General features: G+C 34.1%; 1 protein-coding gene across 7 annotated transcripts in view; it reads left to right on the top strand.

The window, feature by feature from the left end:
• The window catches only part of LOC106136237 (uncharacterized), a 286,942-nt gene that overhangs the window by 31,029 nt on the left and 228,073 nt on the right, over positions 1-27,840 (top strand). The window contains exon 1 of one of the 7 annotated variants that reach the window (XM_060949377.1): positions 540-559. The exons of the other annotated variants lie outside the window; for them this stretch is intronic. Within the exon in view, the coding sequence (XP_060805360.1) occupies positions 555-559 (5 nt within the window). The 5' untranslated portion in view covers positions 540-554. Of the gene's footprint in view, positions 1-539; positions 560-27,840 lie in introns of those variants that run through there. 7 annotated transcript variants of the gene reach the window in all.

Genomic DNA, 27,840 nt, shown 5'->3' with positions numbered 1-27,840 from the left:
AGTCTCTCATAGTTGTTGATGTATCATAAATTCACAATAAGAGGACAGGGCTTTGAAATATATTTTTTTTAATGATAAAGCTAAAAACGGAATATTTTAACAGATTTATTATTTTTCTGGGTTGAGTCCCGGTTGCATCCTCACCTCTCTGGATAGGAGCTGGGTTGCGCCGTATTACCATGATCCTAGATTGGGTAAGTCAGGTTTTTACACGAAGGGACTTCAGTATGATCTCTGTAACCTTGCAGGGGAACCTAACCCATATTTGGATTACAATTTGTCTCGTTTTAAACAGTGAAAAAAGGTACTGTCTCGATTGGAATAGAGTGATTGGTAGCTAGCCCATCGCTCTAAAAGAATCAAAGTTTATTTATTTATTGTACAAAATACAATCTGTATAGGGTACAATAGGCGGACTTAATGCTAAAAGCATTATCTTTTCAGGCAACGAGTCATGGAAGAGAAGCAACTGGTAACCCCGAACGTTCCAAATAAGAATAAATTGTTATCTCTCGGATAGGCATGTCACATCTCCGTCTACGTCGTCAGTTACTATGAGGTGAGATGGATGACAATTCAACTAAATCGAATAAACGCACTTCGTTTTTTTTGCTACCAGACCAGTATTGAAGCTAATATATATTTTTAAATATATGATGTTATGTCCTGTTCCCGTGGGAAATTTCGGAATATCCTATATATTATAGTTTCTTTCTAGGCTTTCAAGCAAACTGTTGTCTCGGTCAGTTTCTGCAGAATTTTTAATATATAAGTGATTGATTCCAAATCGATTTTTTAAAATTGGAATACATTTAATCTTAATTTTTTGCCTTAATCCGTCGCTGTTTGTGAAGTGTTATTTCCTTTCCCAAGTCTATTACGGGTGAGTTTTACGCCTCAACCGTCTGAGTACCAACTTTTTCTGAGTTAAATTTAAGTGCCACCTGGCTTTTTATACTTAGATAGGGTTCAGTAGACAATTTTTTCTGATGACAGGAAGATTTTAATGGTAATACACAGATACTGCATTGAGCTAGCAGCTTTCACCAGAGATAGTGACAAGATGTTAGTCCGTCTTTGATAATTTTTAATACACCATTATTAAGACACCTATAAGTCGTAGTAGTTGACACATTGATTACAATGTTGAGAAAAAATGAAAAACTACTGAACTTGGCCTTAAAGTATTTCAAGATTGTTGGTTGGATGTTGAGAAAAGAACAAAGAGAATAACCGGAAAAGACTTTAAATTTGAGCATCAGAAATTGACATCTTTTATAAAATAATGGCTGTTTCTATTGACGTTTAAATTCACAAAAAGTTCCATTTCACGAATGGGATCAATTAAACGCATTCCGCTCTATTTCCCTCGGGTCGAGTTCATATTTTTATAATGAAATTCTGAAAAAATACAATCGACATTATAATTAAATATCATTCTGTGTTCATTCTCATTTGAGTTCATAATTCTTTTTTGATATTACTTATTTTTTCGAATTATTTTGAAAATCTCGTCTGGTATCGAAATAAATATCCTATTCGGTGTGAAAGTGAATGGTTCATTCATCTATTGTAGGATTTGAACCTGTGCCTCACGTTTTTTTTATTGATAAATAAAACTGTGGTGAGTACTAATAATTCATTCACATCCAATTTTCACTTTCAACGTCGGCGCCGTAGGAATTCAATTTATAGTTTATGATCCTAATATAACAACTTCATGGGTCCCTAGAAAAGGCCGAGTACAGATTAAAATTTATAAGATTACACCTATAAATATAAAGAGGTGCCTTGGAGTGGGTATATTATGAATATTTTACTGCTAATACGGATCCCCGTTTGCGCCATGGGATTTCGTAGTTCTGAGTTCGAAAGTTTTTTCTGGTAATCTAGGTGGCGAATTATTGGAAATTCAAAACATCGAAAGTGCTCCAAGGAAATGCACGGAGTTTGTTAGAAGTTTTAATTATTGAATTCTGAACAAAGGAGTTTTATGCAGTTTCTTGTTAGCGTTCTGAAAGAGTGTGCCGGGACGTCGGAATGATGAGAAAAGTTTTACTTTAGCTCGATTTGTTTAATGTATACTGTATACGCTGATATTAATACATAAAGTGACTTAATATTTTTTCGTATATATCCTTAGTGGCATCTGGCATAGTGGCATCAAATAATTTAACACTTATAATGATACTTATGATATACCTAATAAAATGACTTTATTATTTAATTATTATTTTGAAATTTTTCGAAGTTTGGGATTATTTTTGAAACTTATATCACAGAAAATATAAATGTTACACAATGCAACAGCGGCTTAAGTAAGAATAAAAGGGTACAACATTTACAAGAGAGAGGGAACAATATTTTTTTCTATATATATTTATTTACATCAAGGAAAAAGTAAAAATAGAACTTAAACAAAATTGAAATTTAGTACAAGACACTACTTATTTCTAGAGGAATTTCTTCCAGTTGACCCATAGGTTAGGTTTTTGAGGGTGTGGTAGGTTTATGTAAAAGTTACAAGCTTTTGCGCTTGGTGTCGCATTTACCATGGAAATATCCAGAAGACTTTGTTATACTGGTCTATTTTCAATCTATGTAACAAATTATTCGGTTTATTCGTTAAAAACATACAAAAATACAAATCTTTTCTCTTTATCATTAGTGTGGATGTGGAGAATAATTAAATATCATATTAAAAATGTTGCGGAGAAAATAAAATTTATACATACATACGATACATACATCAAGTGCATATCCCTGGCGGGGTAGACAGAGCCAACAGCCTTGGAAATATATATAGAGCATTATTTAATGTACCTACAGTAACATTAACATGTTACACCGTTAAAATATATGTGTTGATTCAGTCACATCCTAAACTATAATAATCCTAATCATACAAAGGGGATTAAATTGATTTATTTATTTGAAGCTCAAACCAACCAGAGTGCTCGTATGTGAAAAAGGCGAAAAATAAAATGGCTGCCTTAATTGGTGGTCGCTCAACACCACTTAGTTGGCGTTCGCACAGATTGATCGACCGCACTAGTGCCTTGATTAATTCTGTTAAGATCTAGGTGTGGTGGTTCAGTTTGCTTTAGTATTAGGTAGGTATACTAGCTTTTGCAGGCGACGTCGCTTGTTAAACACGTGTATATGTAATTCCACGTGGTTGCACGAAGAAAGCGTCGTAAGATCCGACTAAGGGATAGGCTAATAAACTTGGGATTCTTCTTGGGCGTGTCAATTAAATACTTGCATGTATTAATAATGAATAGTCTAATGCAACGCGGAAGTTTAAAAGTTTAAAATCAGTTTTACAAGTATTTTAAGTTTTACTTTATTTTTAAATGCAATTGGGATTACGGGTAAAAGCTATTTTATGTGTTCCGGCGGTTCTCAATCCTGAGGGAATTGGAATTTTAATCTACGTTACTGCCGAAAGTACCTAGGTATGTTTAGTGCTAGATATAAGATAGGTCAGATGATCATTAAAAAATTGTAAATAATCATTTACGCCATCATCAACAGTCTATGAATTAAATCCAGTTTAAACCCCACAACCTTTACTTAATCTTAACCCAAGTTTAATCATCGTTGCCTGAATGTACAGGTTTTCTCGCGATGTTATCATAAGAGCATCGGTTAGTATTCAAACTAATGTACGTAACTTCGAAACTTGTCATTGGTACATGGCCAAGGTGGGATTTGAACCTGTGCCTTTTATGCGCACTAAGCATTTTAAACGGGCGCCATATCTACAGATTCGGCCACCGACGGTCTAGCGTAGTCTTATATATCTATATATATATCCACTGAAAAAAAAATAAGTGATCAATTATTTTATTGGTAGAAACTACACGGCTTATAGCCATGAAACTTCTATATCGCTGTAAAATTAAGAGTAGAAAGCAGTAATCGCTTTTGTAGTCTAAGCTGACAAATCAGTGGGAGCGGCATTCGTTCAAGATTTAGATTTTAAAGATCTATATTTGTAAATTGACGTCCGGTAAAATGCTTTAGTGTAGTTTGTTCCGCAACTTCTAATACACATACGCTTTGAAACCGGTAGTAGATATAATTAAAGTTACGTGACGCCAATAAGTAATACTTTGTATCGATAATAGAAATAAATCTATTCTATTTTAGCACATAAAGCAAAATTTAATACACAACAAATTCAAACAATCGTATTTATTTAGGAAACAAGCACATTTGCATCAATTAAATATGGACGCGTCGATTACAGCAGTATTCTATGGTGCTTTGCATAATTTGTTTGCATTTATTCAATTTCCAATGTGAAATGTTTCACGTTTGTAGTCCATTGGTTTATTTGTATTGGGAATCGATTTAGAAATATTCAATTCGATTTAACAATGCTCGGTAACACGTTTGCGGTTTTTCAGCCATATTCGTGTGTGTAAATTTGAATTATCGAGTTAAGCGCTAATCTACGTGGTTTTCGTGATTGCCTAGTTTTATTATGAACAAAAAATCGTGGAGTGACTTTAGTCACTTTAGGATAGGACTGCTATCCCATTTATTGTAACCGCCTGGGTCAGGTTTATCTTCAAGGTTGAGAATTTCAGACAGAATTGCTTCGTGTATAAACCTGATTTATTAATTCAGTATCTTGGTCATCAGTCTGTCATGGCTCCTTGTTAGAGAAACGACGTAACTATAACTATCGCCAAAAGGATGGTGTTGAAAGCTGGGTCAGAAAGCCATGACCAATAATGACGTTGGTTTGTATTGATAAGGGAACGGGCGCATACATAGATCTAGCTAGTTCACTCATCTGTATAACAGCCCCAGTACAGTCAAGCGCACTGTGAAGTTAACAGGCTGAAAAGGAGAAAGAGTAGAATTTAACAACTTTTTATGGTAAACATTTCTTCTACAATTCAATATAGGACGAAAGTAATTTTTTATACATCGGTTAAGTACCATGACAATTCGTGAACATCTTTTGCTTGATTTTACCTTATAAATCACTAAGTATGTATGTACTTTGCGTGTCATTTGGTGACACATGTAGGTAGGTGACATGTGTAGGCATCTCTGTATGTCTGTCTCGGTCTATGTTAGGCATTACCTGAATTTTCCTTTAATCACTAACCTCAATTCAACGTTCAAGAGCAAGAAGCAAGAATCACATGAACAAGAAATGAATTAAAATGTACACTTTCATGTTTCTATCTTATAGCTAGTTCACGTCTGTGGGTCAGGTTTATCTGCCACCGACTGTACAACTCTGTACTGCTCTCAGCACGTGTGCATCGTGTTAGAATCTTAATTACACGTGTGTCGTATAATGCATGTTAATTATTGCAATAAAGGCATTGAAATAATGATAGTGCAGATGTGACTCAACGGTGCTTTCGTTTTTAGTCACTTTGAGTTGTTCAAAACTTCTAATAAGAGAATTAGTTTTAGATTTGGTATATTAGGTAATATTGTAAGTATGTTGCTTTTATTAAATAGATGGACTTACCCATAATAAATCTCTGACAGACAGACATGGCAAACTTATAAGGGTTCCTAGTTTACTTCGAAACCATAATGACTTGTCTTTCTCGTTTTGTTGATTTAAAACTAGGCCTCTACTGAAGATTGACACGAAAAATGGCTTTTTACGGTGGAGATCATAGATTGGTTTTTTCACTTTCATTCAAAAACATGGAATGGTCCTAGCCTACTCCACTTAATTTAAGTTATAACTGACATAAGTTTTAAAACTTATCTTTCTGTTGTCGATGTTCCGATGCTGCTCTCCCAGAAACACACTGCGAAATGTCGGCCTAAATTTCATGAGTTCCGAGTCATGGCTCTACTTACGGGGGCTGGTGTCCGCTTTCCGATACTTCTCACCATTTTGTCCGGTAGTCTCTCTGCTCTCATTTCGTTACACTTCTATACAGACGTTGGTTTGTGTCGACACTATCGCTACAGTGTACGGATTAAATAATAATTTGTGCTCAATCGACGCACCGGCCGTCCGTTGATTGCCTCTGGCTCTATATAGGCTTCACTGACATTATCCCTATAATGACTAGCTACTATTGATTATTACAGCGTAGGTGGGTGCCCAATAAAAAAATCACAGGATGGCATAGGTTCAAATTATAGTCGAGGTAAAACGTATTGTAAATACTCTTTCTTATTTTATGTACTTATACTAGTTTGAATGATAACCGATACTGATACAAATGTATGCATGATCCAATATAGCTTAGATTGAGGGAGTCGCTTTGTGCAAAAACTTGATTTGCCCAATCCAGGATGATCAGGCACACTCTGGGCTCCTTTTCAGAGGGGTGAGGATGTAACTCGGTCGAACTCTTTATTTATTAAATCAGCTAAGGAACTGAACAAGCTGGTTGCCTCCTCGGAGCTCGATCTTTTCAGTTTTCAAAATAAACGCCAGGAGATAGAAGGACAATAAGTGTATTTACATTGCCCATAAAATTAATAAAGTGTCGTTAAGTTAGTATGGAACGAGTCAATGTAGGTGATTAATTCGGTAAGTATTGGCTTTGGTAAAAGTTTATTACCTTGTAAAAAGAAATGATAAAAATGCCTACACTAATATATTTGCAATTGACATACAAAGGAAAACTTAATGTAATAATGATTTAATCATGGCAACGATACAATCTATGTAAATTTTATACATAAACCATCGGTAAAAAAAAATATGATTATGTACATCAGACTTTACGACATTAAAAGTTATGGAAATAATGGAATCTATTGCATGCATATCTCGATGATATTATGTGGAATCGCATTAAAATTCGAGGTGTGAACGCGTATCAGTATCAGTATTACGATTACTCTGTAACAGGTATTGGATATCGGTTACTGCCTGAAATAACAGTTTTTGCGATCAAAGCTCAGCGCATTGGCGTTAAATAGTCTTCAATGGTCCTTTTAAAGTTATTTCCTTTCCTAACGTCCAAATTATCCAAGCATTCCCTTTACTATTCCTGCCACTTTATCTTCTTTTACATAACAGTTTTTCTTTATCACGTTGATCTTGACATGGAGAAAAGATGACTTGAAAAAAAGATTAATAAAATTTAATTTTCAATAAGGATAATAATAATAAAGATACGTGTATTCAGTGTAAATTGTAAGGGGAAGGGTTAGACAAGCGTTTTGATAAAATCTGGTAAATAACTATGAAGGGGTCGTGGAAAGCGCAAATATAGTATAGATATAGACTTTGCCTGTACCTACGGGAAAGAGGTGCCATCACCATATGTAAAAGAGGTTTGATATATGTATTTGGTCGATAATCATGATATTGTAATAATTGTTATTTTTATTTTTTTTATATATTTAAGAGATAAGTGGTCCTATTCTCCTTTGCCTACCTCATGGCTGTTTGCAAATGTACAATTGCCTTCGTTACTTTTTTATTTTTTTCCTCTACAAGACACCGGAAGTTGCTCGGTGCAGCCCCAGAAGTAATTTGTTTTTTATTTGCTCCCCAAAAAGGAGTTTTATGTTTATTTTTCGCTGCCTAAAAAGCATTTCTTCTTTGTTCGCCTATTGAACTCGTAAATCAGACAGTGTTTGAACTTATTTACATTTATAGTGTTCACAAATAAATGCGGACAAATCACAAGAATTACGTAACCCAGTCCTAAAGTAAAAATCCAATATTTGTTATCAGATTTATTATAATCGATAAAAGTACGAGTACTTTTTTTAAATCTCTAGATATTTACCCGTAACTATGTTAATTCTAGTTTCTCTTTTTATACCACATTCCATCAAGGCTTGAATTTATTCCCAACAACAAAATACTCGTAATATGATAATGGTAATTTTACTCTATTTTGTATTTACTCGTATAAATGTAGGAATATACATATATTGTATTTAGATAATTATCAGGGACAATAAATCTGACGAATTTCATTTCATCTTGACCTGGCTGGGGATCGAACGCTGCATCCAAATGCCTCTTAGCCACTAAGCAAAGAGTTCAATATAATGAACACTTTATTTATCAGATGAATTAAGATTTAAGTTTAAAGAACTTAATACTAATTAAAGCACAAAGCCTCCACATGAGAATTAATTACAAATTTTAAGTAACGTTCAAAACACTGAAGGACTCGATCACTTTATGAAATTAATTAGAATAGTTAACACATATTGAACCTTCTTTCCTCTAATTTTGAGACATTTATAAACAGTTTTCAATAATAAATTAAAAAGAAAAATATTTTTATAAATGTAAATATGTAAATATGTTCTAAATGTAATAATTTGTATATATCGGTTCAGCGGTTTTTAATTTAAGAAAAAAGTAGGCAAGCCATCTTTTTTCGAAAATGGCAGTGTGGGTCAATCGCTGAATCGATATATACAAAGATAAACATTTAAAAAATATTTTTCTTCTCTACATATAAAAGAGGACACTTACTGACAGATTGAATTACATATCAACGCACACTGACCAAACCGCTGGGACTGGATAATTGAAATTTGCAAAGTGGATTCTTTATGTAATCTAGGGGTGCATTAACAGAGGATTCCCCAAAATTATCGGGAGTTTTCACTTTACACGAACGAAGCCGTAGAAGTATTCTAGTAATACATACACTACACCTTAAATAACTAGACGCAAATGTTGTTAATATAATTACTTTGCATTCCCTTTTCGGCAATAGAATAGGCCTCGTCCAAAATTAAGATCATTTTGAAGATAACCGCTAGAACGTTAGTAATAGAGATGTGTCGAGTACTCGGTTATTACTTGGTATTCGGCATGAGCATACTCGGCACTTTTTCCGTACTCTTACTCGGCCAATTGACTCGATTCAACTGCCGCGTTTTATTGTAAAGTATTTTTTAACGAGATATATTACACTTTTAGTTACAAATGAAGTTTATACGCGTCCAAAATTTTATTTTAGTCGGTATTTACTCGTTTTCGCGCCATTACTGAACGTAGCTATTCACCCGGATGTTCGGTTTGTTGAAGGTACTCGTAAAACCTCGGTATTCGGTTACTCGGTAGGTAAATTGTAGCACTCTTCCCGTCTTTAGCTAGTACTAATATATTCTGTTATGTTCACTTATGTGGCGTGTAATATACATTGCGGCCTTGAAAGCCAGTTTATTAATGCCTATTGTGCGAGCTAGAATAAGACAATCAATCTAACGGTCAAGGATTTTGCTCTCATAATTGTTTTTCAAAGAAGTTGGTTGAAAATTCTATCTATTCCTATAGTTAATTTAAAAAATACTTTAATATACCACACCACATGAATCATTTACAAAAAAAAAATTGAAGATTTAATTTATTCCCCTAGTCATCTTGTATGACATCCTTGGAACGAGATGCAACAGACCTTTTTGAACGAACGAATCTCTATATGTCTAAAAACTCATAAATTCTCATAAAAACTTATAAATTTAATGTTATGTTTTTTTACACTCCATTTTTGTCGCCATCAGTCTATTTATCAAGATATTGTTTCGACAATAAGTATAGTTCAATTGGAGTCAACAATGACTATTCTGATGATTTGATGTTTGATAAGTTTTTCCGCATTTTGTAAGTATCACTTACCACTAATTTTATACTGTAATATATATATTGGAATGGAATAAAATTGTGCAAAATGGAATCCATGAAAGCCTCACGAAAGCGAATCCCGTAAGCAAAACCAGATTTATCATAATTAATCTGCAAACTATGTGAACTATGGTTAATAAATCATACATATGTATAGAAAATGCTTCATATGAATGTATAGAACCATCATTGACGTAATTGTACATAATTCATTGCATTGTCTCCTGACGACATCAACAGAGTTAAAGCAACAGGATTATGCTAACTCGCGAATACAAAGGAAGTTAATTGACCGAGAAAATTCTACGTCAGAATCAATTACATGTTTTAGTGATGCTGCTAGGCATTGATTATCGATATAAGGTTCTGTAGAAAAATCTATTGTCTCCATATCTCATAGTATCGATATAGACGTGAAACCCAAAATACTAATTTGCAGTGATAAAAGCGCCATTGGTTTGGCAAGTAGCTACCCGCTTAAATTAAAAAAAACCGTTAATTCCCGGTCCCGTAGGAATTCTGGGAAATCCTTTTCTTCTTACTTGTCTAGAATATACATGACAAATTTCAGGTTTCTAGATCCAGTGGTTTAGGCAGTGTGTAGTCTTGAGTGAAATAATAATAGTTGAGTGAAATAATTTAGATTACCGTTGCCTCAATTTGACGCTCTGAAGTTTTTCTGAGGATTGATTGTTTTTACTGGCTCGTCAGAGCTGTCCTAAACCGTATGAAATATAAGAAGTGTTGATATATGGCCGCTACAGCTAAATTACAAGCTTCCTTCCCACATGACTTTTTATGACGCGGTGAAGTCGCGCGCAAAATACCCTCTTGGGCCCTCAACCAATAATTTTGTTTGTCTTTAATAGTTTCACAAACAATCGACTACCATTATTATTGTCGATAAGTCTATTGATATTGTAACTATCGACAGCCCTTGTAAAACAACTCTCTCTTTTTGTCACATCGTGCGTGTCCCCAGTTGTACTTTCCTTAGGGTCTCGGATCCACTTAACTATATATGTATATATTTACAGATATAGTTGTGGCTACTGTAATTAATATTATACAAATAAAGCAGCTAATGATCAAAAGTTGTAAATAAGATTAGCAATGTTAGGTCACATTTAGAAATATCCTAACAAAATACGTCCCGTCGGATTTGTGTGGTGTTTATACAGATGCCCTAACTACCACTGGACCGCAAAACCTTATTTAGTATTAAAGACCATGTAGGGAATAATATCACGGTATAGGCCTTTGACCTATCATACAGTCCATTATCCCGCATATATGTATGTCGTGTGTGTAAAAGCGTGTGTTTATAAGGTAGCCTTTATTCCCTTCAGCCATTGGCAGTAAGTAAACCTAGTCTTTATTGTGTTGATAAGAGTAGTTGACTTGACAAATAAATCCAGACATTTAGCGTATTGATTTTAAATAGATATCTAGTGAAATAAATATTTTTTTATGTAAAAAGTAATTTATAGATAACCCGAGGCTTCGGTGCCAAATATAAACAGACGCTATAGTATATTTGTATTACATATAACTCGAAATGATCTACGTTTAAGCTTTAAGATTTCTACAGTATGGGAAAGGCGGCAACTAGTTTCCTATAGCGAGCCGTGTCATAATACTTTTAAACCAAGGAAGATAAAAATAGAACTGCATTGCAATTCTCAAGGTTTTCACAATGATCATCTCATCAATCGTCGTCAATAATCAGTTGTTTACAAGCGTACCAAGGTTGTGCAACTATGTAATACACACATACATATGCGCAAACAAGCTAAGCATGGTGGCACAGAATATATATAATAGTTCTATAGATGCGTGAGAGTGCATGGCGCCAAGTCAAGCGCAGGAGTAATGAAAATAAATACCTATAAATACAAATGACATAACATAATGCTGAAGAAAAACCCCTAAATGCAGATACGAGAACGAGTGGCACCGCTCTTTTATGATAATATTCAGCTCTGTACAGACAAAAGTTCTAAATACTAACAAGACATCGTACTAGTCGTTGATTTTTATATCTGTACTGTAGATATGAAAAATTTAAGTGTACGGGTAAATCAGCTCAGAGCAAAACGCAGGCAGATTTAAAAGTAGGTAAGTAAGTACTGAACTTAAAAACTGAGAAGCAGTTTATCAATATAAATTTCTATCAAAATATGTCATACTGAAACATGAAAAAAATAGTATATTTCGGTTAAATTTATTTGTCTTTTCCATTATTTTTTCATTATTATTCAATTTCAATAAACATACATATGTACATACTATCACGTCTGTTTCCCAATGGATTAGGCAGATACTAATTTCCTATTTCCACTTGCTACGATCCTTACAGACCTCTCACTTCCTCTACACTCATTTCTCTTTTTATGCATTTCAACCTTTTTTAAGACATTTAAAATTTGGTCCAATAAAACTTATCATAATCATTTTGCTTTTCTATCATATTTCGTATGTGATAATATACTAATAATACCTACCTATATTATTAAATTATACCTAGATTATCAATTTTGCTATAAGGCGCATAAGATATGCTTCTTATTAACCAGCATTCAGCTTGTAATATTATTCGACTTGGCTATATTACTTCTCGAATATTTTTTACGCATTGACAGATCACCAGTACATTTCATTGTAGTCAACGTTACATGTTGGATCTTTGCCAGGAGTACTCATATAAATAGCTGTGTAGGCATATTTTCAGGCCACTTCGTCCGTATATATGCCAATCTGGGCCATTGTTTTTTGCTGTTACTATGATGACGTGCTGTACTGATTGACTGCTTGGGGTTTATAGAGGAATGTAGTATTTTTTTATACATGTGTCTGGAGAATGGTATAAGGTAACTTTCATCCTGCTAAATTATACATCTCGTGGGATTTGAGAAAAAACCTGTATTCTTTCGTAGGTGTTGTTTATTTATTGACGCGGGCGAAGCTGCGGGTAAGAGCTAGTGATGTTATAAATGCGAAAGTAAGTCTCTTAGTTAGGTACCTATTTCTGCAATATCAACTGAACCAATCGTTTTAAAATTGCGCGTATATTACAATTAAAAGTCTCGTGACAGACATAGACATACTTTCATCCCGATAAAATATACTTACATTAATTATGTGTATACTAGAGGCCGCCCGCGACTTCGTCCGCATGGAAACCCTATCAATCCCGCGGGAACTCTGGGATAAAAAGTAGCCTATGTGTTATTCTGGGTCTTCAGCTACCTACATACCAAATTTCATGGTAATCGGTTCAGTAGTTTTTGCGTGAAAGAGTAACAAACATCCATACAAACTTTCGCCTTTATAATAGTAGTAGGATAGGATAAGTTTACGATAGTCACCATACTAAAATAATCAAATGAAATTTTTATATTTGAACGAGTCGGCAATTTGCTATCGGTATTTTATCATACAATGCGCCTGCGACCTAAGTATATGTATATAAAAAAGAACACTGGCAGGTTAACTAAAATATTGACGAAAAGCTTGTTTGTTTGTTTGTAAACTCTTTATTGTACATAAAAATAAATATTACAAAATCAGAACAGTCATTGAATATAAAAGAATATGTACAATGGCGGACTTATCCCAATCGGGATTTCTTCCAGTCAACCAAAATAAAAAGGAAAATCAAAGTCAAAGAGGCAGAAGCTATTGGTCTTTAGATTTGAACTTTAATATATGGGTTCCTTATGTTATGGGATGCATGAAGAGAGAATTTACCGAAATCCGCGGGAACGGAAATAAGCGGCGTTTTTCGTTTCACGCGGTCGTACTTTAGTCGATAATGTTATCAAATTAGTAAGCTTGGTTCATTTCAATGTTTATTTATATACGTAAATATATAGAAACTGTTTCGCAATGTACCACTGTTTTCATTCAATCTTTTAGTAGTTTACAGAAACAACACCATTGAAGGTTCAATAATGTAACGGGATGTGAGAATTCTAAACAGTTGCATCTGATAAAACAGAGGAACAGCAAATGTACATCCATCATTGCCAGAGTCAAATTTACATAATGGTAATGTACACGCGTCAGCACCAACAGCAAAAGCGTAAAAGAATGAGGGTTCAGAAGTGACACTAAATAGTAGTCATCTGTTCTTATCATCATCATCATATAAGCCGTAGGACGTCCACTGTTGCACATACATAGGTCTCCCTCAATGATTTTCATCTCGCTCTGCTGAAGGCAGCTTGTATCTAGCGTTTCACCGCGGACTTCATCAGATCATCCGTCTATTCCGCGGGAAGCCGTTTTATGCTACGCTTTCCACCTGTGAATTCACAGCGCAGATGATTAGCATGCCTTGTCTTTTTTTAAGAAGGGGTGGTTTCATTAATGGCTTGACCACCCAGATTCCTGGCATAGATTGTGTAAGTTTCCCCACCACAATAAACCCCTTCAACGCCGTTATCTTGCTGTCCTGAAGGCATCATTGTCTAACAAGGCTTTCTACTGCGTAATTTTGTATGCACACACATACAATACATAGTATTTGGAATGAAGATAAGGCTCTATAGTAACGAAGGTTTAAAAGATTATTCGTGTATAAGCTAGGCATTTTTTGCATTGAAGGTTTTAAACTTCGAAAGTTTTTCCAATTCCAATCCATACAAATATCACATGTTCAGCTGTTACTGGTTAGATCATACATAGTCACTATGAACAGTTTCCCATAAAAAGTATTAAATAAGCAGAGTTATTCTCCATTATTCATAAACTTATAGTTAGGTGATTATTTTGAAATTTATCCTCGAAATAACTACCGTATATATATGGAATAACTGAAATTCAGAAATTTATGCGTTGTTACATTTTCAGGCTTATCTATTACAGATAAGGTAAATGCATAGCAATGCTAATGACTATAGTATAAGTCGTAAACTGGAAATAATATAATCGTAATAGCTATCGTTAATTTAGCAATTTCGAACCCTGCAGTTTCAGCGGTACGCATTTAATGAAATTTCCTGCTTTATTGAGTAATTAAATCTTGTACTAGCGGTTCGTGTCATATTTCTTCTTCAGAATGCAGATAAAATGGTGAAAACTACTTCATTAATTGAAATAAACCTAAAAAATTCTATATTGTTACTTGAACTGGTTACATTTAAACAAAGTTTTAAGCCGAAACAAATCTTACTATTTTATCATGTGTAGCCATAGTTAAAATTAAGACGTTTGTAACTCATGAATCAATGTCTTATTCGAAGTGCGGTAGCAAAAGTAAATAAATTATAAGAAGTATCGTTCTGTAAATTCTATAATCTGTTGTAATACTAACCGACACACGACAAATTAAATTGCAGAGAACGCGGGCGAGACCGCGGTCGTGGGTTACGTTGCGAGTGTCGCCATTCGTGGAGTTTTCAAGTTTGGAACACTTTTAAAATACTAACATTATTGTTTTCTTTTTTAAAAATTAGAAGACGCCCGCGGCTCAGCCAGTATTTAAAATTAATAATTACTATAATTTCTGTTTCTGCGGGATTTCAAAAAATTCTCTCTTAGTGCATCCTTAGACAACACCACATAAAGAATGTTCCAGACCAAGCGGTTTTGTTTTTATAAATATTTAGCTAAAAAACTTATACCACTGTTTTCGAAATTTCATGTTCATGACAAAATTGTTAAAAAAATAGAAGGCAAAATTTAACCTTTTTTGTCATTAACACGCATGATCTAAAAAGATGTAACATTTTTCAGTTTTATCTTTAACTTTAAAAAAAAATTGCCTCAGCGTTCCGTTTATGAACATCGTTTGACAATAAAGGCGACACAGAGAACATTACGCGAATAAAAAAGGTTGGCATTGTTATCGTCCATTCAGCAAATGGCCACAATTTCGCATGTCGAAAATTTACATATTGTTTAAAGTGGACACTTCAGTAGCGTATATGCTGATAGCCAGGTGTTTTCCAGCAAAACAGAATAGGCTAACCTTACCTTATATGTCGACCTCCTGTGATGCAATGGAAAGTGCTTTTCCTTAAGTCTCAAAAGTCCCGGGTTCGATCCCCGTCCAATATAAAATGAAGAATAATAATTTTATGTATGTATGTAATAATATATATCAAATTGATCTGGATTTTGGATGTGTGATGATGTGTGATACTTTATTGGGAATTTTATAGCATCAGCTTGAAGTATGTTATCCAAGATTGCCTCAAGAAAGCTTCTCATTAAAAATCATTTTAGAATTGTAACGTAATAAAAGTATCAATAATAAATAATATTTTTCTGAAAACCTAACACTAATTTTAAGGCAATGGTGAGAAAAGGAGCCCAATATTCTTAAGTAAATTTATCCTCAGTTCTTTGATGTAAAGAGATAGGAGATCATTTCTTTGCTTAATTAGTTTTGATCTTGAAATCTCGAAACCTTTATCCTTAAACAAATTTTCTTCCTCGGTAAGTAGCTTAAGAAAAAGTCTTAATGAAATTGAATCTGAGAAATCAATGCTAATTAAAACGGGATGTTTTATTTACTTATCAAAATCATTGATTTTTTAAAACAAGAACATAGCCTCAAAACGCCATTGCGCGTTAAAATGTATTATTTTTTATATGTATCAAGTAAAATCGTTTTTTTTTTCTTTTTAATAATTTAACTTTTTAATTTGTATTGTTCTCAATTATTCTGATTTCTATGGTACTTACCCTGACTATACAATATGCGTCACAATTCTGTGCTATCATGTAAGGAATTACAAGTATAATTTGCCCGGTCTCATCGAATTAGCAACTCAAATTTGGAGAGGAGACATAGTTGTAGACATTTGCATAGACTATCTCACGGTAGCCAATTGTTAGATAATATCTATCTAGCAAGTTTGTGCTAAGTTGGGACCTATTCCGAGAACACCTCTTCCCTGCCATATATTTAGGACATTGTGTGGTTCTGAACTGTAGATTGTATGAATCTCAGTTACTTGTATGAATCTCAGTTCCATCATTAAGCTATCCAAGGGATGTGGTCTTTCAAGATTATCGAGACTTTTGCCTCTAAAACAGAGTGTTATTTTTAATTAACTGGAATCCTTTTAATAGGCGAATCAGTTACATCAAACTAAACCACTTTTACCATGCGACTAAACTTAAACTCGCGAAAAAATATCGGCTGCTTCATACAAAACTGAACCTTCTGTGTATTACATGTGAATAAAATTTATTATCTTTTGTACACATAGCAAGTGGAAATCCATAGACTCTGCATACCCCAATTAGAAAAAATCGTGATGGTATTTATGTATGTACACTAAAGGCACTTACGGTTAAATAATTTTATATAAATAATTTAACTCATTGGGTGAAAAACGTGAATTTAATGGCGTATAAAAAAATGATACACTTAATGATACAGATTTGTAGTTGGGTTTGAATATTGTGCTCGCTTACGATTCAAACTTATGTAACTAAACTGTTAATTTAATGTTCTCATTTGAACAACATTTAATTTAAGAATAATTCTATAAATTGTTGTAAGGTGGACAAGAGTAATCAAAACCTAAGCTTGAATTAAAGCTTGGCAAACCAAATATTGTGACTTATTAGAGGGACATTCTGAATCAAGTAGGCTTGGCAACTATGAAGTTCAGACACATGATTAACGAACCTTCTTCCAAAATCGTCTAAATACAAAACAGAATTCAAGGACTTTTCAAGGGAAGCGGACGTTGCCTTTGCTTACCCCTCCGGAAAAAAATCGTGATTTTATGTATATATTTCGGTAATAAAACATCAATATAAGCAACGATGTATCGTGTAAAACAACATATGTGCCGGCGCGAGTTAATCTGCTTTAAGCAGCATTATCCGAGATTATAGCATTTGTAACCATACAATACGCCACAGAGCAAGAAGCGCCATTCTGTACTCTGTGCACCATATGAACTATGAATAAAGTAAAGTGAAGTACACATACATACATACATATGGTCACGTCTATATCCCTTGCGGGGTAGACGGAGCCAACAGTCTTGAAAACACTGAATGGCCACGTTCAGCTATTTGGCTTGACGATAGAATTGAGATTCAACTAGTGACAGGTTGCTAGCCCATCGCCTAAAAAAGAATCCCAAGATTGTAAGCCTATCCCTTGGTCGCTGTATTTGTTGTGTAATGCTTCTAAAACGTTTTGTGTATCTTATACAAATCACAATGCTAATTTAGCTTAAAACAGCATTATCCCACATCCAATCTAGACTCCACACCCACAAAACAACATTCGGAATCAATTTAAGAAAAGGAAGCATAAAAGAATTACGAGTATTACGTCACCTTATTTTTTACGGGAATATTTCATTTTTATGGCGTCAGCATTACGTTAACGATGTTTTCGGGAAGATGCCACGTAACGTATTCGTTTTGACACTACCATATTCTTATACATTCAGATCTATCATTATAACTGAACATAGATCTGAATGTATAAGAATATGGTAGTGTCAAAATATCCATGAGACTTATCATTATAACTGAACATAAGTCTCATGGATACATATATTAACATAACCCTTGCAAGGTAGACAGAGCTAAGTCTTGAAATGATGGAAAAGCTACGTTCAGCTGTATAACTTTGTGATGAAATTAAGAGTCAAATAGTGTCAGGTTGCCAGCCTGTCGCTTAAATGAAGAATCCCAAGTTTATTAGCCTATCCCTCAATCGTATTCTTTGTCATCCATTGGAGAGATATGGATTGGTTCTATTCTCAATTACCGGAAACCACACGGCACTTGTTTTGCGGGGTAGACAGAGCCACATTCACAACACGCGAGTGCTGGGTTTTACTGAAAGGTTAATAGCATTTCTGTCGATTAACAGAGACACTGTTTTATTTCCAATCCAGGTTCAGGGTCAAAGGCACACCTCAGGCTCCTCTCCAGTAAGGGGAGGTTCTAAACGGGAATAATGCTAAGAAGAAGAAGAAGAAGAGAATGTTTAATTCCGTACTACCAGACCATCATGAGAAGAATGTGCATTTTTCAGGAAAATTCATACTGCTTTTTGATTCCTCAGCTAAATTTCAGTCGTTTTCACATGACCTAACCATACATGATACCTGAGCATACCCTCTTTTCTTGTAATTTTATCTTCTTTTGCATTTCCTTACCACGCGGTTCTTTATCTTATTACGTAGTTTTTCCAATTAAATGGAAATGTGTATGACGGATTGAAGTTCTAAGGGCACAATTGTCTTAAATACAGATTTATTGTTATTTTTACCACGATCTCCTTGCAAAATAACGCTACTGAATTTAGTATTAGTGTGGATAAATAAATAATTAGTCTTGTTTCACAGGTGGCGTATAGCCATTACAAACCTACATATATCAATTTTAGCTCGTTCAATCTAGCACAATTATTTCAATGCATATCTTCAAATGTAACTGAGCTATCACCAGAATTGTCAACTTTATTACAGTTGAATAAAGTTTATTATTACCGCATTAATTTACCAATGGAAATTGAGCCAAGTACTATTAATAAATAGATTCGGTAGAAATAAACAGTTGTGACACAAGCAAGCGTGTGTTGTGTAAATATAACTAGCTGTTTTCTGTGACTTTGCTCTTTTGATAATTTTCGTGATTTTCACACCATTTCGTTAACATGATAACAGTTTCTTTGTCGGTTCTTGACTTGACCTAACCGGGATCGTAAACTCAGGTTCAGAGGAAATATTGTTGCCACTTTACTGAAAGACCTTTAAAACCAAGTTTAAAATTTTCAGCTGCAGAGGATTATTTTAATAATGGCGCAGCGGTAGTACGCTTGTCTGTGACACAGTAGGCCCCGGGTTCGAGCCCCGGCTCAAGTATGATGAGAAACGAACTTTTTTTTGATTGGCCTGGTTCTTGGATGTTTAACGATGAAGTATTTATCATAAAATATACTAAAGCTGAGATAGTACCTCGCACAAGTCTGGAAATTGCTTTGAGTTCAATGTGTATAATTTGTCCCGTATATAATTCATTCTTTAAGCCTCTGCCTATCACGTAAGAAGATATAGGACGTGATATTATCGAGTATATGATTTTACATACATGCAGTCACGTCTCTTTTCAGGAGGGGTAGATAAAGACAAAATTTTACCATCCGATATTATACCGCGATCCCCTTATTCTTCTTAAACTTCCTTCACGTTAATCAATCATGAAAGCTCAAGAAAGAACGAATACTTATAATATAATTATTACGTACTACAATTTTGTTTTCTATATTTTGAATGGTCGCAATCTGCCCTCTTAGCATAAAGTACGTGCTATTTTTCGCGCGGAAAACTGTCGCCGTTTTGCTTTTTATTATGACGTGAAACAGGATAGTCATAGTTTTTCGCGCGATAGAAACAGTATCGCGCGTGCCATGCTACGAGGGCTGGACCAACTAACGAGAGCGACTTTTTATCTGCCGCTCTAAGGTTTATACTCTTTCAACTTCCAACCTTTGATATACTTCTGTTGATGTTTTAAATCCGCAACTAAAAAGATAGATGCTGTGAGTGTGTTTTTATCGCTTTTGTCTGTGTGACGTTAAAAAATGAAGTTCGAAAAGAATTGATATTTTTTCATGCAAGCTTTAAGTTTAGTTCAAACAAGGGTCAAATATTTGACTTCATGTATTACAATTTGAATTCATGAAGGTCCTCATTAATTTTGAACCAAAAGTCATTAAAATCGTACGATTGTTTTTGAGCTTATTCATAAGGTATAAAAAAAATATTTTTCAATTTTTATCAAAGAATGGATTCCATGCACATTTCACGGCTCCCCGTACACAATTGACACACATTGAATACAACTGCTATAAAAAGAAAAAAAAAAACAGCAATTACCGTTTTGAAAAGAGAACATTCGCGTATTGAGGGTGCGGTGAAAATTAATGCAGAGGGGCTTGTCGCGTCAGTTTCCAATTTTAAACCATTGCTTTCATTTCCGTCCGTCCTCGAGGTATGCGAATCCTGAACCGCTAACGAGAAAGGCTTTTTTTCTCTCTCACTTTTTTATCTGCAGCCAGTAGTTTTACCGTTTAGATTCAATTTTGTTGATTCGTTTGTGTTGATAGTCAATAGTAAACGTGCCTTTGAACCGTGAACGTGAAAAATATTGTATTGTTCTTTGTAGAATTTTTCATACTTGAAGATATGCTCTGCGTGATTTGAGGAAGTGATGTGTGCTTACGATTACGATACGTTTTTTTTTATTTATACATGGCTAACAAAATTTAATATATTAAATTTACATCTTAGTTTTGCCAAATTTCAGTGTTTTAAGTACGAAAGTTCGGTCTGTTTAACATTTTTAAGTAACATATCAACCTCGCCCGAACTCTCCATGCCCGGCTCATTACCCTGAAAATTAAGTAGAAAAGCAGTCATAATTTCAAATTACGCGAGAATCGAGTTAATAAAACATAAATCAAAAGTTCCACAGAGTAGATAATGCTGTGTCATCGCGAACAGCCCGACATTAATATTCTGAACGCTCATTTTGGTTAAAGTTTTGATGTACTTTACAAACTATAGGTAACCGTTGGACTCAAATGAAATATGTCTTTTTGTATGCAAACGCCATAGTTAGTGATTTATTTTGTTCGGTTGACACCACAGAGCACTGAATTACACGTTTCTGTAGTTTACAAACATGAAGTTCATAAGCCAATCCATGCTTCCATGTCTGTTTGTCAGTAACGCTTTCACAACAAAAGGATTTGGATCGATTTTGGTGAAATTTGCAACAATATATCTGTATAAAATCCAAGTTCAAAAATAGCTACTTATTCCTTAAGGTTTTAAGAATGGAAAAATTGTGAATATATTAGTATTATGACGTGGGCGGAATTGGGAGCAAAATCTTGAATGTCTAAAAAAAAACAAAAAACTAGTTGTCTAGACGCCGCAAGCCTCTACAAAGCTGAAACATAGACAAATATGCAAATTTAAAAAAAATACAATAAAATTAGCGATTGAGAAAAAAAAACTGCAATACAATGTTCGTATGGGCTGGATGAAGGCCTTTTTTTTCACTTTTATGTTTTCACGGAAGCCGGTTCATCATCCTCACATGCTGTGAAAATGTCCTCCACTAATAAAAATTCACCCTGCAGAATAAAATAAGTACTACGTTACTTCATAATTTCTTTTAAAGTACTATGTAATACGATGCTGTAATTATACATACTACAATTAGGAGACTCATCTTCGTGAGCCGCAAGTGCAGTAAATGAAATCTCGCATTAATTAAAATTGTCTGAGAGCTCGGAGGAAATATTCAGACTGATGGTGTTTTCATACTCGGTTATGTTTGTCATATACATATGGCACTATGTATTGAACTAGCAACCTGTCATTATTTAAATCTCAATTTCATCCTAGTGGTATTTCAGTCTTTTCAAGACTTTCGACTCAGTCTACCTCGCAAGGGATTTAGACGTAATTATAAATTGTTATGTAAGGTTTTGTCACTTGCCATCTCATTAGTCAGTCTTTTTTCTACATTTACTTTCCTTTACGTTGTTCATCTGGTCATTCAAAATTCCCTTGAGAACGAAGCTTCGGGGCGCTGTTATTGAACTTGTAAACTTATGATTCTTCTTTTAAGGCATGGCTCTGATGGGGACACAACTAAATCTTTATTTGTATTTGATTGTCCGTCATTCACGTCAAAACACGTTAACATACATATAGTACATATACGGAGAGGGACATAGCGTCACTTCACGTTTCACTCAGGAACCGCGTGAAAGTTAATGTGTTTAAAAAAAAAAACTAAAGAAATAAAAAACATTGTAACCTTTATTTTATTACATGCTGATTTCGTAAAAAGTAGTTGTTGAAATCTCCTTAAAAATATTTAAACGCTTGTGCCAAATTTGCTCCGTATTTTATTATCATAATAACGCTTATTTTATTTTTAACAAAAATAAATATTATACCTATTTTAATATAAAAAGAACCGTAGAATAAAATATTATGCGGACTCTCGCAAATACTCTGGATGCACGATCCTTGGTTTAATCTTACAACTTGTCACCGACAAGAAGTAAGTACTTCTAAACTCTTAACATATTTGCAAACCAATTTTGTTTGTGCAACAGTAGTATATCAAAGATAAAAGAAAAATATTAGTTAGCAACCTGTCATTATTTGAATCTGAATATCATCAAGTCATACAGTTAAAGGACTTTCAGGCTTTCGAGACTGTTGGCTCTGTCTACCCGGGAAGTAATAGAGAGCGATTATAGTATGTATATCTTAGGGTTGGGACATGCAATCTTTGCAGATAAATTGTATGCTCGTATAACCCGGTTAATCATGCAGAAGATTTCACCCGGGTTTAATTAAAACCTTTGTCGCGTCCGCTCATTATTCAAATTTAATTATAAGATCCTATTGTAAGGATTCCATTGATGATTTTATAAACTTTTAGTGTTTAAGAAACTACATTAATTAAAAACAAATGAATGACTTATAATACGCCGTCGGTTCTGTCCGCGTAAAACGAAAAAATTATTTAATTTCCATTTTGGTAAGGGATTAGAAACTCTTACCAAATTGGAAATTAAATAAATTTTTCTCTCTTCGTGCACGCCTATGCCAAATTTGACGTCTCTCGCCTCAGTGGTTTGGATTGTGTGTTGAAATGTCAGACAATTAGTGTCCTTTCTTCTTAATAGTATGTACAAAAAATCTTAATAGAAGGCATAATGAAGAAAAATAAATAGTAACTCATTGGTAGGATTTATTTTTAGTGACAACCCTAATAACAAGAAAATTTTACATTTAAAAAAAGAAAAGAAATAATTTAACACTTCTCTATATGTAAGTAAAAACGTACAGTCACATAGAAAAGCCTACTTCATATATTAACTTGGAAGCCCGAAGCGCATTCTTTTCAGTCCGCCCTCAAGTATTTTAATTACTGAAGCATTCTCGTCCCATACTAAGCCCACTGCCGCCGCCTCGCATAATTTTATGAGATTTTTAAGATCCGGTGCACGCGAGTTGGCGAATCTATTATTTTGGGTTGGGATATTTTTTAATAGATTTTGTCTATGAAAAAGGACTAAATTTAATGACAAGTCTTCGGTAGAAGATCAAAGAATATTGTTTTATTTATTTAGATATGTATAAGCAGAAGGCTATAATATGTATGTTAATATCAATTTATATAAAATAACAGTGGTGAGTGTCAACAGCCGGAATTACTGGCTGTTAAAAGCGAAAATATTTCAAACTTCCACGGGAGCGAAGTTCCGGGACGCAGCTAGTAAGTAAATATGTCATAGAATTTACATATGTATCGCTTTGTATGTTTTCCCCTTAGTTTCAAAGTTAAATTGGAAGGGATTTAAGCCGACTTTGGGATGTATAAAGCGACCAAATCAGTAACATTTTGGTATCGTTCACAAAATTATTCGGGTTACCTCTCTTTCAGATTTGATATATAATTGTTTGTAAAGTAAACTTTGATTGGAATGGAATAATGATAAAATATCTACATACATATATAGTCACGTCTATATCCCCTGCGTGGTCACATGTGTCACATCAGTCATTAAACGTCTAATAGGCTACGTTCAGCTATTTGGTTTAATGAAAGAATTGAGATTCAATTAGCTAATTGTGGGCTCTGTCTATCACGTAAGAGATAAAGACGTGGTCATAAGTATGTACGTTTCATTGTACTAAAATCTCGTAATCAAACGCGAAGTGCGATTGGTGTTTGAGTATTACAATCATGAAAGAAATGAACGAATTGACAGAATGAAAAACGAAAATTTAAGTCTTCATTGGAGATAATGAGGTGTTCAAATGCCGATGAGAATTTGTCCGTTGAAAGCATTCTGTTGCAAAACAACTATAGCACAGAAAGGTATTTGGGTTATTTTTTTATGATGTTGTGGAATAAAACCAGGGCTTCGCTATCGTGAGGATTTATAAAATATAAGGCCACGTTCAGCTGTTAAGCTTAATGATAGATATTTCAGATAGTGACAGGTTGCTAGCCCATCGCCTAAAAAAAATCATGGGAAAGAAATAGGGTGGTCCTATTCTAAAGTATCGGGAACCACACGACACTATTTAATACATTCAGATGCTTCGTCAGATGGCTACAGAAGTTCATCAGCAATGCTTCGAAAAATGGTTTTTGTTTAGATTTTTTTGATTCAATTTTACAATCAGCGCAGGATGACAAGCAGACCAAGTGATAAAATTCATGCTAGTTTTATTCAATAAAAATACATACATACATACATGTTCAATAAAAATATTTAATAAAATATTTAAATTTAGTACATGTAAAAAATACCTGCTTAAATTTATTTTCTTACGTACCTACCAAGCGTCACATCTCCAAATTTTTTAATTTAACGATGTCGTTCCGTTATTACTGTTGGAATCCCTCAACGATAAAGAACATAATAAATGAGTCTATTTCTTCATCACAAAATGAACTATTGCTAGGCGATTTGGGAATGTCTTTTGCAGATGTTGCCTGTCTAAGAAATGAAGGGTTCGGTGTAACGACAGCCGGTATATCTTCATTTTGTCACACTTTTATGAAAAGGAATTTTTGTTTTATGTTTGTTACGAATGTAATGAACATAGATTTAGGAATAATAATATAAAACTAAAAGAACAAAATTTGAAATAACACTTACCTATTATTTGTATGGAAATAACACGCTTAATTTTTTCTGACTGTATGTGATTTTCAATCAGAATTCAGAATGACGTACCAAAATATTTTCGGTTATACCTTCTGAAGAGTAAGTCAAGGCTAGTGTTTTAACCAAAATATTTTATTTTTGTGAACTTTGCCACGTGAAAAAACTTGACTTCCCAGTTTCTCGCGTACAATTTTTTTTCTCTTGTCGTATTTTGCTCTTTCTTATATATTTTCTTATTTTTATTAAAAAGAGCACCTATCGGAATCCATAACATATGGATAGACTTCCTATTCTTGGATGTCGTAAAAGGCGACCAATGGATAGGCTTATTAACTTGGGATTCTTCTTTTAGGCGTTGGGCTAGCAACCTGTCACTATTTGAATCTCAATTCTATCATGAAGCCAAACAGCTGAACATGGCTTATTTTTACCACGCAAGGGATATAGACGTGATGATAGGTATGTATGTATGTATTAATTAAACCGTACATAAAAATGCTACAAGTGACATGGCACGATAAACCTATACCACATTTTAATTAACTCATTCTCTCTAGTCACTCAAAGACAGCACCAATTATTTTTAACGAGAAAAATTGAAATGCAAATTTAAATAAAATTTATAAAACAAACAAATTATTTTTGTTTTGTGATGAAGGCGTAACAGGCACGGAAGGCTTAACGGATGAATATTTTAATTTAACAAATCTTATTTCTGTTTTAATAAACTTCTGTAAAAGTAGTTTTTTAATCGACTCTATGTAGTACGCGGTCAAACAATAACAATTTTTGATGACTTCTTATGACGGCAGCTCTAAAGGCACTTGCCATCAACGAAGATTCTAAATCGCGCTATCAAAGTTTCTAAGGATTGCAGCCATAAATACAACCTCCGACTTAACACTGACGGAGCCGCGGTTCCCCATCTATAGAAAATAGCCTGGGGAAAGATCTTCCCTTAGTGCCCGAAATCATAGGCACAGCTACATCCTCTTAATTTGAATGTATTGTTCTGGATTATTTTTATAAGAACTAAAAAGGACTTACAGGTACCACTTATATTTGTGGTAACAGAAAAACTCCAAAATCAGCTTTTCATATGATTTTGGAGAATTATTTGAATCTCAATTCATTATAAAATCTTACAGCTGAACATGGCTTCTTTTCATGACTGTTGGCTCTGTCTATACCGCAAGGGAATATAGACGTAACTATACGTATGTATGCAGGCGTATTTTTTTAATCGATTCTGATGTCTCAAAATTAATAAATACTTAAACATACTTCTTAATATGGCATTTTAAATATGAAAATATTTCGTTCAAGGATTTTGAAAGGGCAGACATATGAGTTTATTTAACTTTGTCTGGTATCAGCGACATTCATACTTTAATTAAAATATGTATGAGGCATAGACAATGCGGGCTGAGGCATCATTACATTCGTGAATGAACCATGGACAAAAGAGCAACAGTCTCTAGACATTTTCATGCACCAGTGGGTTACATGCCGTAGGGTTAAGTGGTGAGGCGAAGCGTGTGAGTATTTTTGTACCACGGGTTTTATATATTTATATATATATGGACCCCTGAACTGTGTTTATGAACGAAAACCCGTAACGTATAATCACGTCTATATTCCTTGCGGGGTAGACAGAGCCAGTAGTCATTAAAAGACAGAAAGGTCACATTCAGCTGTTAGTGTTGCCGGCTTAATGATAGAATTGAGATTCTCAAACTCAAACTTTACCTCTTTATAATGTAGTTTTTATAAATTACTATTCGTAATTTTGGAGAATCCTTTATAGTGCACCCCTAGACCACAAAGAGAACCTACACGCCAAATTTCAAGTCTCTAGGACCCAGCGGTTTGGGCTGTGGGTCGAGTTATTTACTTTCTTATTTTATATAATAAAGTATATAAATCTTTTTAAATTCTTAAATACCTAATTATTTAAGAAGATTTATTTCGAATTCTCAATACTGCAAACGCCAATGCCTATGATTTGCGTCCTCATTACGATGCGTAATATAGTAGGCATTGTTCTTCAAAATACACTTTATTTTTCAAGATATCAGCTTGGTTTTTTTTGTCTTTTTATTCCGCGCTGCGTCATGCGAGTCAACGGGAAGTTATTTTTTTTACCCTCTCTCACATTTTTATATCAACAGTGGTTTCTAAGTTGGTATTTTTTTTTGTTTTGTTTATCAGTGCAGTTTGAAAAGACAATTAAGGGGAACGCATAACTTATAGGACTAGCATCGATATAGTAAATTACTTAATCGATGAGGACTAGTTGTAGACCGCGAACTAAGACCTCGCGAAGACTTAAATTTTTGACAAAATTATGATCTCAAATACTACTACACCGATTTTGTTGTCCTATTAATTAAAAAAAATTATATGGACATATCCTTCATACATTTTATGTTTCAACAAAATCAGACCAGCGCTAATTTAATTATTTTTTTATGCGATGTGCTAGAAACCTTTACTATTTGCATTTCAATTCTTAAAAACACTGTTG

This window comes from Amyelois transitella, chromosome 18 (assembly GCF_032362555.1).
Source record: "Amyelois transitella isolate CPQ chromosome 18, ilAmyTran1.1, whole genome shotgun sequence".
Lineage (NCBI taxonomy): Eukaryota > Metazoa > Arthropoda > Insecta > Lepidoptera > Pyralidae > Amyelois > Amyelois transitella.
Note: the sequence above shows the minus strand (reverse complement) of the source record. Positions and strands in the feature narration are given on the sequence as shown.